At 41.1% G+C, this 17,858-nt stretch overlaps 1 protein-coding gene across 3 annotated transcripts in view; it reads left to right on the plus strand.

Annotated features, from left to right (window-relative positions):
• LOC117761757 (contactin-4) overlaps positions 1-17,858 on the plus strand; it is a 106,269-nt gene that overhangs the window by 69,397 nt on the left and 19,014 nt on the right. For all 3 annotated transcript variants that reach the window (XM_034585952.1, XM_034585955.1, XM_034585954.1), the window contains 7 exons: positions 2,164-2,306; positions 2,422-2,551; positions 2,867-3,017; positions 9,348-9,475; positions 10,058-10,230; positions 14,202-14,319; positions 16,906-17,064. In XM_034585952.1, the coding sequence (XP_034441843.1) occupies positions 2,164-2,306; positions 2,422-2,551; positions 2,867-3,017; positions 9,348-9,475; positions 10,058-10,230; positions 14,202-14,319; positions 16,906-17,064 (1,002 nt within the window). The remainder of the gene's footprint in view (positions 1-2,163; positions 2,307-2,421; positions 2,552-2,866; positions 3,018-9,347; positions 9,476-10,057; positions 10,231-14,201; positions 14,320-16,905; positions 17,065-17,858) is intronic.

Raw genomic sequence — 17,858 nt, forward strand, 5'->3', positions numbered from 1 at the left:
TCAAGCTGCGTCAAATTACACACACTGATACATATTACTCCTCTAACTCGGCCTGATTTTTTCATCTAGATCCATGATTTATTCCCTGAACCATCCTTTCACCAAGTTTTGTGGTTAACTGTTCAGTGGTTTTCAAATAATCATACTGGACTTTCCTCTGCCAAGGCCCAACAGTCTTTCTTATGAAATCACATTCGAATTCTATAGATCTGCATTTTTTATTTGGATGTGCACCAAATTGCGCACACTCATAAATATCAGTCCCCTAAACATGTCTGAGTGATTTCATCAAGATCCATGAATGATTCTCTGAGAAATCAACAACATTTTTTGAAAAACACTCACAATTATAAAGAAAGAAGCTGAAAGAAAAATCCTGGGTCTGTCCTCTGATCCGGATTAGCACCAAATGTAATTGTTTTTCCTTGGGTTTTGCTCCAGCCCTCCACAAATTCAATGGAACTTTGGATTTTTTGCAAAACTCTAACAAACAAAGATGAAAAGTAAACTTTCTTGGTGGAGGTAATTACATAGGCAGAAATAATAATTGCTCGCAAAGATTCCAAACCAGCAGGGTAGCAGCAGCTCACATCCACAAGCCAGTAACTGCATAAAGTCATCCTCATGGCACCTGTGGATGGTGTAAAGACCAGACCAATTGCAAAGGAAGTAAAGCCATTAACGCAGCAGCACATCATCTTCTATTCTTTAAGATGGACAGAGCAGTCGGATCACAATCAGATTTCAATGTGGACACTGGAGATGCCAAGATACCAAGAGTTAATGTAATCAGGTTTCATCTGAATTCAAAATGCATTTTAGTGCCAGGTGTAAATGACACAAATGACGGCTTCCAAAAGCAGATATCACCTACGGTAGATATCATTTTGTCTATATGATTACTGTCAATGGAGACATTCTTGTGAATCAACAGGTAACAGGTAGCTTATGGAAGATTTTATTTTAGTTTGTCACCTTATGAGAATCTCATATTTGTGTTTGAAAAATAAGAACTGAATGTGCAAAATCCCTATGTAAATGTAGCAGTATTGCTAAACGCTTGTTCTAGCTTCTTCCTTCTGCATGGTTTATTTATTTTTTAAAGTTTATTATTTGTTTTAATGACGTCAGATCTCACGCTGTTAGAGAACATAAGAGAAAGCCCATTGTTATTGGCTTTGATTATCACCAGCCCCTGACACCCCCCCTGATAAAGTGACAATTAAGTCTTTACAAGCCAGCTCTGTTTCCATGTGAGCCCCACTTGACTGCACTGTGCAAATTTAGTGCCCACAGACATGATGCCATAAAGACTCCAATGAATTGGTTAGCCAAAAATAAATTCATTAATAACAGCTAAACAGAAAGAAAACAGGTCACTAATATGACACAAACAAATGAACAAGAAAAAACTAAAATAAGGAGGGGGTACAAGGTTTTTAATGGTTTTGCTCTCATTAAACTTGAACTTGACGATCAGTAATCTGTGAAATCCCTGTAGGAAGGGACAGTTTTTTTTAGGATATTTACAGTTTAAATTTGGCTGCATGTACTGGTGGGATTGTATCAACACCCAACCCACACATACCCCCCCACCCTCCTCCATTCTGCCTGATTTGCTTCTCACTCCTCTCACCTCTGATTGTATTAACACAGTTTTTTTCTGTAGAGTTGTATTTTGTTTTGTCTCACAGTTCACTTATCCTTGTTGCTTTCACAACCCAAGGAGGACTGCAGATCACACTGTATTGTAACTTAATGAGCACTTTTCTTTTCTTTGTTATCTCTGAACCTGTTTCTCTCAAATCCCACTGAAGTGTGCCTATTGCACAATGCTGCTGGAGGTCAGTCCCAGGCACTGACTGTGTAATGAGCTGCTGCCCAGCTAATTCAGGAGCTAATTACATGCAGCACGGGGATGCAAAGTGAATGGAACAAGTGGTGCAAATTTGCCGTGGCCTTTCATGTATGTTAATCTGACCCAGAGTCCATCTGTCGAAACAAGACTGACATTCATGTTACAAGTTAACACCCATGTTATTGCGAAATGCGTACTCACAAAAAAAGGGATTTGGATTTAAACCACAGGAGATGCAATAAATCTGCAATCTGATTTTTTTTTTTTCTCGATAATTATTCATATGCATTTCCTCTTCTCCACAGATGTTGAACATCTGCACTGGGTCCAGACACTGAAAGATGCTCATATGGCCATCGATGCTAACCTGCAGTGGGAATGTAAAGCCATTGGTAAACCTAAGCCTGCATACAGATGGTTGAAGAATGGTCAGCCTCTAACAGCAGAGGTAAAACTCTAACATTTGAGATTTATGTAAAAAGAAATGTTACAGACAATCATGGTGATTTTCCCACATAAAATCTACTATTTAGACAATAATATTCATTTGGCCTGATGTACAGGGGAGGATCCATGTGGAAGCTGGGAGACTGACCATATCCAGGATTAGTCTGTTGGACTCTGGCATGTATCAGTGTGTGTCAGAGAACGAACATGGAGCCGTCTACGCCAGCGCCGAGCTCAAGGTTGTAGGTAAGCAGTTTGTTTGCCGCGTATCATTTACAATGAGCTGTACCAGAGGCGAGGCAGAGGTACAGTCTGTGTACGTTGTGTTGTTAGTAGAAGAAAAGCTCTCCATATCGCAAATTAAATGAATGAATGAAAACAGGCTTAAGCGGTTCCTCAGTGAGCCGTGGCCTTGCTCGTTCATTTCCATAATTATTTCATACAATAAGCCGGTCTGGTGTTGAAATATAATTTCTGTAATTGCCGTCGATGCACTTGACATTTTTGGCTGATGCTCAGCTGTTACCTAAAATGGCCTTAACGTGGGGGTCTGCTCCTCAGCCTCCCCGCCTGACTTCACCCGGCGCCCCGTGAAGAAGTCCACGGTGATCCAGAGGGGGGGCGAGGTTGTCTACGAGTGTCGCCCCCACGCTTCCCCGAGGGCCACAATCTCTTGGTGGAGAGGGGGCGAGCTGCTGAAGGACGGCAGGAGGTAGGGTATTGTGCTGCATGCACCAGCGCTCATGCCACTGATGGCCCCTGTAAAAGGGTTTATTCTTGTGGTCATGTTCATTTCTGGGACTCATTATTATGTATTACTTCTGCTTAAGGGGACCCTAGAAGTCAGGGTTGCATGACACAGCTTTGGTTGGTTCAAGAAAGTTTTTTTTCAGATGGACACCTTATTCTTTACATGGATTTATATGTCAGTGTTCTGCTTTGAGTGATGTCTTTTTTAGTGGATGTAAGAGTGAGGTCAGGATCCCGAGTCCATTAGTTCTTTATATCAGGAGCAATATATGATTCAGTTGTTTAAAGCGTCCCACAGTTTCTCAGCTCTTGAAGGCAGTCAAAGTGCCAGATGAAGGGCAGACACCATGTAAAGATGCTGTTTGTGTGCAAACCACAGAGGAAAAACAATCGTCTACAGACTTTCAGTGAAAGTCTTCCTCTGACTACATGACAGGCCACACCGTGTCGTGATTTAAGGTCTGAGGCAACACCTACGAACTACAAAGAAGCAGCTTGTTGTTGCACTAGTCCTACGCAAAAGCTAATGCACACAATAACAGGGGGTTGGAGCACAGTATGAGAGCTGCTTCTATTAGGTGTTGGGTGGAAATGAAAGGGAGGTAAATGTTAGTCTATAAGTTCAGAGAAACAAGGGCTGGGCTGGGTTACTGTGAAAAAGATCCAAAAAGCAAACAAATAATTGCCAGAAATTTTCCAGCAGCACCTAGATTGAAAAGTGGCAAATGATATGCCACTAGCCAAGGCTTTTTTCCCCCCACATTTATTGGCAGTGCTGAGTTATCCCATCTTCTTGGCCTGTGTTCCAGAAATCATTTGACCCATTTTAGGACGCGTCAGCACAAACGATCTAGTCCAGCTTGAAGAAGCCAATGTCTTCAGCGCGCTGCCTGAAGCACTTGCAGCACATGCTGAGACCGTATATACGGATCAATGTTACATTCCTGTGGTGACTCCAGTAGAGCTGCATATGACCCATCTTGTCACTATCTTGCTGGAGTGTTGGAAAGGCCACGAGCTAAGGCTCACGATCATATTAAATTTGGGTACATCATCAAGGAGATGGAGAGTCAGAATCAGAAATACAATGAGGTGCTATCAGTCAAAATACATTGAAACACACATATTCCTTTATTTACAGGGCTATCTTTCAATAAAGTGAGAAGAAATATACATTCACAGTCCACCGGGATCATATTTGCATTTTCATTGGGGCCGGCCAAAGCTGGACAGTGGCCTACCACTTTCAAGCACCACCTGCCATCTGGAAACGGCAAGTGCTGGTGAAGCATGAGCGACTTACCACTTGGAATCTGCACTTGCCACCAAACCACTAGTGGTAAAGCACTAGCCACTTTTCAAACTCACCGTCTCTCAAAATGTCCTTTAGAATCCATTCCATACCGAATCCACCTGCAGCACCATAGCAATGAAAGGAAAAACTGACCTTGGTAGTGATGCTCCAAATGGAAAATCACAGAATTCCCAGTACTGGCATCTTATGGGTGCAATATAGGCGAAAGATGGCAGTGTTCATATCCAGGATATTTTAGCTTCATTCCTGGTTAGTAAGATGAACTGGAAATATGCCGTCTATGGGTTAAAACATTATAACCATCAAGACCCATTAATGTGGGTGCAAATGTTACTCCCAGTACTGACATGCTGGTTTAAGCGTATTGACATGATACTGGATCATTTAGATATTTGTCAAGGGAAGGAAGGACATTATTGGCAACCTGGCATTTCCCTCCGTAAAGCTGTTGTTCAGCACATTATGAGACATGCAAATGAAAGCTTGTCTTTTGTGTGAAACACCATCAGGAGGCCTTGTCAGTCTCGAAAGGTATAATGGACTTAATTGCATCAATTTTCTGAGAGAGCCTTGGCTCTTTGTTCCGTTCGGGCGGCAACTTAAGTGAGTTACAAAAACGTTCCATAGGAGAGATTTTAAAATAAAGAGGGCGAGGAAAACAGAGAAGTCTGATTTCACTCAGTCTGTCTCAAGAACACTGTTGCTTCTGAAACTTGTTGATTTTATTTTCTCTCCAATACTGATTTCAACAGCAGTTTTTTGTCTCTCTTATCTTTTTTTGTGTGTGTGTTTGGGCTGTGCTGAATGAAAACATTTCGTCCACCGTGTATAAAATCTAACAATTCTGAGAACATGCCTCAGAAATACAAGGAATACATTCAAATGGTTCTGCCTTCAAAAGCACAGTCATGTGCATTGGTAAATAAATGGTTGCTAGAATGCCTATGTTGAGCACCAGCAACTTGCACTTTAGCACAGAGTTACAACCATCCGCCTCAGTTTTCTGGGTGGAATTGGCTTTAGCCCGAAGTGAACATTGAGTCAAAGAGCAGAGGAGTGAGATGTTTTTTTTCTTTCGCTCCAGTTCTTAGATCTTTTCACAGGCCTTCTGTCTGTCAGAGGATTTATTTTCAAAATGCTGCTGTTGATTTTCTAAAGCACTGGAAGGTTTTAGGACTGAAAATGCATTTCTGATCTGCTGCTGCGTTCTGAACCATCCAGACCTCGCAGACTGCCTGGGACAGGTCTGCTCTTCTGTCCCCCAGAGTCAAAGCTGAACATGGGAAAGCTGCATCTCGTTTTTATGCTCCACATGTGCGGAACAAACTCCCAGAGAACTGCAGACCTGCTGCAAATCTCACTTCTTTTAAATCAAGGCTCAAGCCTTGCTGTGTTAAAACAAACAAATAACCAAAACAAATATTCTCTTAAGTTTTTCTGTTTTGTTTTTTTAAATATCTAAGCAGTCAAACATGGAAATGTCAGAATGACTTTTTTCCTTATCCCAATAACAAAATACAGCTTACAGGCTGTAGACTGCTGTACAAAAAGAATGCTGTTTATGTTTTGTATTATTGCATCTCTTCATTGCCTGCATGGATCATCAGTTTGTGAGGAGGCTGATGCTTTAACCTCATGTCACATCAGTGACAACAGAACATGACGACGTGGGTACATCCAGCCATTATCATTTCAAACGTATCATCCAAGGTTAAAACTGGAAGCTATGACTGTCTGTAAAAATGGATGACAACATGTCTTCTCTAAAGTAAAGCCAAAGCGCTGTGATTAACCCTAGTGGCTGGCTGTCCACTTCATCCACTGACCAGACTCTGTTTCTTACACCTCTCGAGTTTAATCCATCCACCTAAAGGTACATTCTCATGAATCTTCAGAAACCCTTGTTTGACTTCAGTCCAAGGTTATGTTGGCTAGATGCAAGGCTTTTTCCCAGCTGCTGCGGTATTTGTCTCAACACAGGAATTGCCGTGGTAACTGAACTCTCGACGTGAGTTCTTAAAATCTTCAGTCAGGAAAACTGCTGAATGTCTGAGAAGAAAAAACGACAAATGACAAATTTTGTGCCTTGATATTTCAATTTGAGTTTGTTTCCTGAGTTCAGACGCTTATGGTGCATCTTTAGGGTTTACTGGTGATTGAGGAAGAAAAACCAGAGTGGCTCTTTTTAAAATACATTTTTTATTCCCAGCAGCAGCCAAAAGAAGATCGGTGATGCAGCTTTTGTCAATTATGCCCCCAAACTATGGAACACACTACCGATAGATATAAGGAAAGCCAGCTCAGTAGATATTTTCAAAAGAAAGCTTAAAACCTATCTCAACACCCGAGCGTTTACATAGCTTTGCACTGTACTATTTTTATATGCTTTAATTTCTTGTGCAATTTTTTTATTGATAAGCACTTTGAGCTGTCCTAACAGTTATTGTATTGTGACTGTTCTGCCTTTATTTACTGTACTTTGATTCTATACTGATTCTGGTTCACAGCTAAATTTGAGTGGTTACAGCTGCTAGGGAGGCCAAGGGGAAACAAATCACTCAACACTCAAGTTGTTCTTATTATCAAGTGGTTTTAATAATGTGTAGATGCATTCTGCTTCGTTCATGTGGAGCATTTATTTATTTAGCTTTGCTGTGAAGCACTTTGTGCTGCAAGATGGTGTGAAAGGTGCTATACAATTAAAGCTTATTTAAATGTTTTATTTTTTGCACATAATTTACAGAATATTGTATGCTGACTTTTAGTTTCACTTTGCATACTGCTACTATGTGAAGTGAAGTCCATAGATGCTTTCTCTCCTTTTTTATATTACCTTTCTTATTTCCATTTGTGCTCAGGCTGGGATCAGTATGTACAGGCAGCTTTCCACAGACGCTTCGTAACTCACAGGACCTGCCTCAACATGCGACCGGAGGGATTGATTAGTTTTCATGTTTTCCATTGAGTGGTCATGAGGAAAGGGAGAAAAAAAATTACCCATGCATTACCCAGGCAGCGCATTTGGACGAGAATAGAAATTCACAGCATGGAACAGAGTTTGTCTACAAAGCAGATAGTTCTTTACCTTTCTATTTGTTTTGCAGCTCATTGCCCCTCAGGTCATGTTCTCAATGCGCCTCCATCACTCAGCGTTTGATATGTTTGTCAATAAATCACTGCAAAGCACCCCCGTGTCAGACATGCTCTCTGGGTCTCAGCTCAGCCCAAGTGAATACATATTTATTCTCGGGAACCAGTATGAAATTGTTTGTGTGTTGTGTGGTTTTTTTTCTTTTTGAGCTTGCTGCTCACAGTATTTCTGTTTGATTTATTGAATCCAAAGGTCACAACAGGAGAGCATTATCTGCCTCGTTTATGCATATGTTTACATGCTCTCCCGCTTGTCTGTTCAGAGCTGAGGCGCCAAAAGAAGTATTCCAGGCTTAAATGTGAAGTTTTATGAAAGAGGGCGTAATATCCAGTGGAGATGTGGGGGGATATGCTACTCTCACTTTTTCGCTCTCAGTTTCTGGTTGATTTTCTTACATAAGAGCTGCGTTGATACAAATTTTGACCCACTTGTCATGTTGAGTTGTCTTCGATGACTAAAGTGCACTCAGGAATAATGTGTGAAAAACAACAACAAATGGTGTCGTGGTGAAAGCCCTCTTTACTTTTTATTTTCCTGATTTGCCTCTCGGGGCTCATACATGTTTTGGCCAGTGGTTTCACAGACTACTCCAGTAGTCGACTATCAAAACCACTAGTCGACACTTGCATTGTTGTAGACTAGTTCATCTGTGGGTTTAGCAGGGTGCAGCAGGGGGTGCTGATGTCATCGACACGCGATAGCTGTCATGCGTGATTGACAACAATGACAACAATACCAGAGCTACGTGTAACCACATAAATCTACAATCGCTTACGGCTCATGCTATAGCAACAGCAAAGAAAAGGTTCCAACAGAAGGAACCTAAACGTCCTATCACTGACGGAGCGATACAGATATAATTGAATTAAGTTGAATTGAATATATCCATCACACATATCTCTCCCGCGATTAATTGACTTGTAAATAGTTGATAACTACTAAAATGCAATAGTCGTGAATGCCCTTGTTGTAGCCATATGCAACCTCTACTTCAATTTCAACTTTATTTGTCCCTGAAGGGCAATAGGTGTTGCACCAAGACAATAAAGAACAAGACATAACATTGGCACAGAATGACAGATTTGGGAGAAATCCAGGTTCACCTTACAATTGTTGAATAAATATAATATTGTTGAATAAATACAGTAAAAACGACAAGAATAAATACTATTTAAGATATAAAAATATCATAAAAATCATAAGTATCAAAATCTGAGTTTCAAGTGCTTCTCATCAGACTCCCAGTTTTATTTCTCCTGTGAGACCAGCCTGATGTTTTTTTCCCCCAAGTTCGATGCTTCTACATGCATATCTCCCATGTTACTGCCTCTCGGAAAGGCTTGTAGCACGTTGGTACAATCTGCCACGTGCTGTAGAGCGATAAGGCTGCAGGTAAAGATCCCAGTCAAATCTGTGCTGCTCCTGTCCTCCTTCTCCTCCTCCTCCTCCTCCTCCTCCTCCTCCTCTTTTCACCAGCCAGCCCAACACTGCTGGCCTGCTGTGTGTCCAATTAATATGTGCGTTTTAGTTGATGAATATATGCCATCAATACTGTGCTGACCCCACAACAAAGCTGTTCTGCCTCAGCTAAGATAATTGTTATCTTCTGAAGCGTGCAAATAGACTTTTGGAATAGATTCTGAAACCTTCATTCAAAACCAAATCCAAAATGGCTTGAGAGATGAGACCTCATATCTCAGGCAGGAAGTCGTCCCAGTGATTCTTATCGTCACTTTTCCTTCAATTAACAGCCAAGTAATTGATTGATAAGGAAATGAAAGATCTGAACCCATGGTGAGCTGTTTCAGTTTTGCCACTCTCCTCAGACAGACTATCATGGAGGACGGAACCCTGCGCATCACCAACACCTCCAAATCTGATGGCGGCAGGTACACGTGTGTGGCCAGAAACCAGTTTGGGACCTCCAGCAGCACAGGGACGCTGATGGTGAAAGGTATTTGTCTTTTTGCTTTTTTTCTCTCCTAGTTTCCACTACTGTACCTTCCAAGCCGAGGGTGTAAACTTTTGTTAAGGGGAAAAAAAATACCAGCTCAAGCATGAAATTGATAATGAAATATATAGCCGTTTTATGTTCCCGGCGGTTTGACAGACGTATAAGTCATCTATGGTTTTGTCAGCTGTGAGTTATTGTTCATGTAGCAGAGTGGGGCAAAGCACCGTCATCTATACGGCTGCGAGTGAAGAATATTTTCTCAACATTTCATTTAAAAGGAGCTGGAGAAGCAATTTCAGATTTGGGTTTTTAAAAATAATTATGATTATAGTGAGCGATTCTTTTTCTCTCTTTCTAGTTGACACCATGATTGCAGTGTGTTTAATTATTCATTAGAGGGTTATGGAGGGCATTTGCTTCCTAAGTGAAGTATTTTAGGTCATTTAATTAAACTGATGGAGCAGAATCTGGACTATTCTGGATGAATTAAGCTTTATTACCTTCTTCATTTGGCACGATTTTATGGACATAAAGTAACAAAATATTCTCCTTTATTTCCTGCCTTTTCCCATAATGCTGTAGAACCCACCAAAATCATAGTTCCACCCTTGAGCTTGGACGCCACCGTGGGACAGAGCCTCGTGTTGCCCTGCGAGGTGTCCAGCGATTCATCGCTGATCCCCGTCTTCAAGTGGTTTTTCAACGGCAAAGCCATTGATTTCATCAGACAGGAGCACTTTGAAATGATTGGAGGGGTATGTATAATGTGGGTGAACACATTATTTGATATTGGGCCAAGGATTTGACCGACATCATTTTCTAAAAGCCAGACCTGATATTGAAGCTCCAGAGCTGTTTTGTTCTGCCAGTTGATTTCTGTGATAGTGTATAACAGAGCTGAGATGACACATGATTTCAGTGTGCAGTCAATTCCCCTGAGTGTTTCTAAACCTTCTAATTCCTGGATTAAAAATATGGAATGGGATGATAACAGGCGTTTTAATGAAAACGATCCATTGCATCTGAATGATGTATGTCTTCTGTGAAGTCTTGCAGTAAAACAGAAATAAACCTAATCTTAAAGGAATGGTTTGACATTTTGGTCAATATATACTCAAGCATGGAGGAAACAGATAATCTGACAATCTACACCTACAAACACCTTTAGCTGCTGGTAGGTAAATAATTAGTTCACTAAGGTTTCACTTTAGTCGCTAATAGTACAAAAACAAATAATACAGTGGAAACCAGATATAGTGATCACGGATATAGCGATCAACCATTTAAATGGATCAAAAAGCTTGGGGCAGAATCGCTCCTATACAACAGCCGTATAAATATTATGGTTATAGTGATCAATAAGTCCACTTACAGTGTGCATTGTGGGTCTTTTCATACATGCCTGGACTGTACTGGGTCTGTCAGTAATTAACTGCTCCTCTCTGTGTCTCTGTCACTGCCAAACGAATCGAGCCAAACCAAGAGCATCCCCCCCGTCTCCTCCGGCTCTCCATACATTGTCTTAGTTTACAAATTCTATTGTTATACCCAGTCGTATGTTTACACATGTGTCTGATCACACTGTTTGTGTGTGTGAGTGAGTGTGTCAGTGTGTGTGTGTGTGTGTGTGTTAGAGAGGAAGAGAGCTAGCGGGAGTGGCTGATGAATGCGCGGGCAGCTATGGAGAAAGATTTGACTAATTTAAGAAACTATTGATCATTATGTGTTGATCAGTGTTGATATTATGGCGTCATTTTCAAACAAATCTATGTTTAATCTGTAGCAGGTCAGAGACATCAGCTGAGTCTGTGACGGTTTTTGGGGGAATGTGTGTAAACTCACACAGTTGTGGTGCTCTGTGGATTGAGGTGCAGCCAATGTCCTCTTTCCAAGAACTGACATGCATGAGCTCTTCATAGAAACCCCTCACACTAATAATGTCTATCTGTTAAATAAATAGTCTACAGGCAGCGGCCAGTTAGCTTGGTAAAATGGCAATATTCATGAATTTAGAGCTTTCTGTTTGGATAAAAGAAGAAGTCACTCTTTCCTAATTCAGGGGCTACGAAGATGTGGCCACTGAAGACCGAGTAGTCTGTGGAGGCCGAGCCGACATGAGACGTTCTGGTCTATTGTAGATTTCTTATTTCTATCGACAGCTTGTCCTGCCCTTACCGTTGATCGAGCAGCTCTCAAGTCTCATTGAGATTAAGAATCTCTTATCAAGGGAGACCTGGCCAAGATAGGCAGCAGCACAGGTGAAAACACAGCACAGGCAAAAAAACACGTAATTACGACCCAAAAAATAAACACAACTAAAAACAAAATCAAAAGAACCAAATAAGATTCTAGCTACACAACCAGGTAAGTTAAAAACAGCAACATCTTATACAATCTGCCTCCAGTTATTTTATTCTGGTTTTAAAGGCATTTAGTGAGATTAGCTTTAAGGGGCCCATATTGTGAAAAATACATTTTCTGGGCTTTTACTAAACGTAATGACTTGAAGAGGGTCAGTAGGGACCCTCAAAGTATGAAAACAGTCACTCCGCGGACTTTTTCACTCAGTCCACTCGAAGAAATATGTTATCGAAACGTCACGTTTCGTACTTCCTCCCCCGTATGAGTCATATCGGTCACATCTCGTCTCTCAGCCCCACCCAGCCAGTACCAGTCCAGCCTCCGAACCCACCACCCCCGCTCCACACCACCACCACACCGAAACGCGACACCAAGCAGACATGTTGCTGAGCTAGCAGCTTGTTAGCTACCACAGGCTAACCACAACAAACAACACTGAAGAAACACTGCAGCGTGGAGGGATGCAAGGAAGAGAATGTGTCCGTGCACATTCCTCCTAAGAGCGTTACTGTTCGAGACCAGCGGTTACGCTTTATTTCTTCTGACGTGCTGTGTCGCTGTGCTCAGTACGAAGTAAAGTCTACGTTACTCCGTATTGAAACTGACTGTAAATATGTAGCTGGTCTTCTATAGATGTATCCAAACATAGCGTGACTTTCAGCTGTGTTTACCAGAGAGAGTCAATGTGCCAGAATGAGACCGGTGATAGGCCTGGTCGCGTGTCACTCAAAGTGCAGTCAGCCAATCAGAGGAGGGGCTCAAGAGGCAGGTGGAAAACAGCCTGTTCTGTCTGCAGCTCCAGAGAGCGGCAGAAGAGAGGACATGGAAATACACATTGCAGCAGTTTTTTCGACTTTAAACCACTGATATATCATCTTAGGCGTACCAATACCTCAAATTAAATCCCAGAAAGGTGTACAATATGGGCCCTTTAAATCCTTCTGCAATAAATTCCAAGTCGCAGGCGCAAATAAAAGCCAAAGCCCAATTTCTGTGCGGACATTTGGAGCAGAGAGAACAGGTGTGGTTTAGAAGCGAGGGAGACATCAATCAGAATACCCAGATATTGTAGCTAGCACTTAGTCACTGGCGCGCAGTGAATCCTGGGATAGGTGGCCTGAGAACGATCCACACATAGGATTCTTTACTGCTTTGTAATGGGAGGACACGTTAATCTGCAACACTTGTGTCTTCGAAATGGGACAGTATAGTCACACTGTGACGCAATCAGTCTTCAAATGCAGCCTCCAACTGCTGCGGCCCCTGAATTGAGACACAGCTTTTAATTAATGAGCTTTAGTGGTTAGACTCAGTGAATCATCACTGTTTCCAGTGTTTATACTGCACTAAGCTAGCCTGTTGCAGGCTGTAGCCTCATACTTAGAGGATGGATGTAAATATCAAACTATGTATTAATCTCTTGTTTAATCTTTCACTTAAAAACCATAAAGGTGCTTGTAAGTGTATTTTTGAATTGCCTCCGCTTTTATGCTAAGCTAACATTAGCTGGCTATAGTGTTACACTTAATGGCCAGGTACATATCGACGCATTTTTTAAATCTTTTATCTTTTTCTGGTCTAGAAAACTATAGAGTTTCTGTATTTTTCAATTGCTCTGGAACACTCTGACATGAGACTTGTTTTTTTTATGGTCCTTTAAGTATAATTCAATTTCAGTTGTATGAGAGTATCAAAGAAATTCCTGTTTCGGTGCTGGTTTCACCTTTGAGCCTGTGTGTCACAATCGTGCCCGTCTAATTCAGAGATACCAGCAGATGTTACTGAGTGTTGTGTCTTAAGGGAAAGCCTGTAACCTGGATGACATTTCTGCTGCCCAGAGGTGATCTCACTGAATGAGAAAATCAATCAACTTCTCCTGGAAAAAACAAGCAGACTATATTTCTGTGATTACAAGATTTATACTCCCTGGCTGAGAGCGCCAGGCCCACCGCAGTCACTGTTCAGCTCTGACACGTCCACACTGTGCATACGCACAACAGCTGTTTAACTTGCCATTGATTTTTACACAAACCACTGAATTCTGGATCCCTAGAACTCTTGATGAGCGGTTCATCTGAGCAGTAACAATAAAGATTGAACACAGCAAACACTGATCCAAAGGAATAAACTGTTTGTGCAGCCTTCATAACAATGTAAACGTGAATTCATGTGTGTAACCACACTGATGTGTCATATTGTTGATTCACTTGTGGTGAATCCAAGCTTCTTTTGTGGGGATTTACACAATATGACAGACACAGACCTTTGATGTGCTCTCAGGATTTTCCATATTCTTATGACTTGGCCCCTTTTGGTATTTTTCTGTCTTCCTGAGTCTCTCATATGTATGTGTCTGTGTCATCAGGGATTTGCAGGTGACCTGATGGTGAGGAACATTCAGCTGAAGCACTCTGGGAAGTATGTGTGTATGGTACACACAGAAGTCGACACCGTTTCAGCAGCAGCAGACCTAATTGTCAGAGGTACGCCTGTTCCTCCTCACTTACACCGCTTGTCATTTTGTAGCAGTCTCTCCGGAGGTTCTCTGTTTCTTGTTTTGTGGGGTAGTATGTGTGTGTTTCTTTAGATTTCAACACACAAGCTGAATCTCAGTGCTGTCAGGGAAGAGATGTATCACCTCAATGTCAGGTTTCAGATATGAACCGCTTTAAGAGACTGTCAGATTGACAACCATGAACTTTTTGAAATTAAAGAGTTATTCTCTCCTTAACCCGTGGGCTCAGTGATCACGACACTTTCACAGATACAGGTAAATTACCTCCAACGCTTCAGGGCTGTAGGAAATATCAGAACCCAGCTTGAAAATACCTCACCGAAAAACCTTAACAACACCATATATTTTGTGCATTGCATCTCTGATGTTGAACTGTCTTTAATATTTTAAGCACATATGATATATATGTGTATACATGTATATGGACATATGTGTTTCCTCCTTTAAAGGTATAGTTCACCAAAATATGAAAATGCACTCATTATCTACTCACCTGCATTTTTTTTTTGCCTTTCTTCGGAAATATGTTTTAAATTTGAGATTTATTTACAGGGAGACATGAATATAGTCACCAAACATGATTTTTTTTTTTCATTGGTGTTGTGGATTTAGCTGCGTCATTAGTCAGTCAGTGTATTTATAACATCGTGATTCCACCTCTGAGCTGCCACAGTGTATTTGTGTTGTTCACCGCTTGTTCAGTTGTTTGCTGTTGTTTTGTTGTGTATTTGTTTTACTGCTCTCTGCCTTTTGCATTCGTTTGGTTTTCTGTCAGCCTTCTCTCCCTGGTTCTGACCTTTGCCAGTCTCCACCAACCATAAGCCTCGTTTGTTTTTATCATAGCTCTGAACTCTTCATCTCTGCCTGAGACTCTGGGTCATTTTGGGTCCTTGCCCAGGGTCTCTTTTGCACTGACTGTTACAAGATGAACAAATCAGTTTTAGAACACCTCCCTATAGAGCACAATGCGAAGCCTGTTGCACTTATACACTATAAAATTTGAATTTAAAATGTATCACTACAGATGGAATATATATATATTTTTAATTAATGGTTTTGAGAATTTTCGAATAAAGATGGACGACTCATTTTGTAGGATGTTTTTTCTATTGTAGAACTACAACAGCTTGTAGCTACCACTAAGACACCAGTGTCTTCTTCCTCTATTTGTTCTGGGAATTAAGGGATTTGAGAACTTTACATCTAAAACTTGCATGACCTGATGTGAGCCAGATGTGCACCGGCCTTCGGGCGACAGAGCCGTCTCAAAACCTACCCCTCCCTCTGGAACCCGTCCCTTACAAATCAGAGACTACACTGAACTTTCCACCCTCAAAACACTGATCAAACCCACTTCATAAGAACTGCTTTTAATAAGTGATTGTGACATGTAATTTTAGTTAGTTTGTATCTGCCTTCCGTTTTTTATATTCCCATGAAGTGTCTTTGAGCATTGTTAAACCGCTGTAAATACTACTAATAATAATTATAATAATCAAAATTATATGTTAAAGACTCATTCCAATGTTTATAGGCCTATTACTTTACTGCTGTGTCTTTAAAGACCAGTGTTTGAGTGCTGGGTCACACATGAAAGGTAAACTGAAGTGTACATGCACACTGAGTCAATATATAGAAAAATTGTGATGAAGCCTCCTGAAGTCAAATTAATGGATCTTTCCTTATGTTTCTCTGATTTTGTTCAGATTCTGTATTCAGTTTTTATTGTATAATTTTTCTGTTAGTGTTTCAATATATTTAGAATGTTTATTTTTCTCAGTACACCGGTTTACTCATATTTTGTACATTCATATCAGCTCTCTTGTATTGTGTAGTGTGCTGGCTTACACCTTATGTAATATATATATATATACAATTTGTAAGTAAAAGTGTAGGCTGACCTCAAGCTGGGCATTAGTGTTGTACTGGCAAAGCCTGGCGTCAAGAGACTGCAGCCAAAGTCAGATGCTGCAGCCTTGACACGCAGATTGTACTGTATGTTTTTTGTCTGACTAATCTGAGCCAGAGCATTGTTGATACCCAGTGATCTTCTTCCAAGCAGCAGGTAGCCCCGCTGAGGCTTCACTGCTACTTTTGCAGAGATTTGCGGAGCTTAGCAGGAAATCTCATGACGGTTAGCCAAGTCCCGGCTTGTTTGTTTGATCTCATGTTGCCGCTTAAACTAATTTCAATTAGATCACTGTAGAAAAAATCCGGCCTTGTTTTCCCCAAATCCCTGGTCATTAAAGTTGTCTCATTATAAATACAGATTTCTCTCATCTCAGTTTGCTGGTTGAGGCACACACATGTCTACATTTCTAAATGTCCTTCTCATTTGACAATTTAACCGTTATAATTCTGTGTATTGATAAGACTGGCCCTCCCTATCTCCACTAGCCCTGAATTTGGGGTTGCTCCCCGCGTTATGAATCACTTAACACCTCTGTTGGGTTCTCAGTCTGACGTTACTCACCTGCCAAGATTACATGTGTTTTGGCTGTGGCTGTCCACTGAGGCTGATGCAGGAACCTCTCCTTGTTTCTGGGTATTGCAGGACCCCCCGGTGCCCCGGAGGGCCTGGTGGTGACGGACATCGCTGACACCACTGTGCAACTTTCCTGGGGCTCTGGACCTGACAACCACAGCCCTGTTACCATGTACATGGTGCAGGCCCGGACCTCTTTCTCTATAGGCTGGCAGACTGTGAGAACAGGTAACAGCTGCAACACCATCACACTCTTTTTATTAAACTAGTCAGTACTGAAGACAGACTGTGTCATCTGTGAGGCTATGATCGTCCATAATGTTCTTATGAATGAAAGAGAGTTTGTAAGCTGTTTAGACAGCTGCATTCGTTTTAGTGCACAGTTAACAGTTAACAATGTAGTTGTGGGTTGTAATAGCATGTGTTGATCTCTTTGCTACTTAATTATCCCATAAGAAAACAGACATTAGTTGTACTTTTCAATATTTTCCCCCGACCCTAATTTTTATTTTCTAGTACTATGCCGTGTATAGTAGATGCTAAATATTCCATTGTTAGATTTAGTCTCTCCAGAGGATGAGTCATGATGTAGCTCTGGAAATAGTCCAGTGATTATGCAACATGTTTGAACAGCTATTTACTTTCCTGTGCACAGTTGTTCGGGAATGTGGAAAACAAAAACTGAAAAGAGATAAAGCAACAGGCCTGAAAACCAATGCAGCTGAAGAACAGTATACACTGTATCTGTTGCAGCCTCTTGATCACATTAGCATATAGAAAATACAAGTAATGTTAGCATGCATGAAAGAGCTGCTGTTTGTCTGCTGCACAAGTTAAAAGCCCAGTAGCTCCTTTAGTCTGGATTCTGTATAAGTGACTTCCACATGCATGAAAAACTAGATTTAGATACAGTACATGCAAGAGGTCTTGGTGCAGAAACCAGTATTGGGATGTAACAAAGTAAATTTACTTTGTTACTTGTTTTTAGGTACATTTCAAATTAACTCCACTACCTATATCAG

Source organism: Hippoglossus hippoglossus, chromosome 5 (assembly GCF_009819705.1).
Source record: "Hippoglossus hippoglossus isolate fHipHip1 chromosome 5, fHipHip1.pri, whole genome shotgun sequence".
NCBI classification, from domain to species: domain Eukaryota; kingdom Metazoa; phylum Chordata; class Actinopteri; order Pleuronectiformes; family Pleuronectidae; genus Hippoglossus; species Hippoglossus hippoglossus.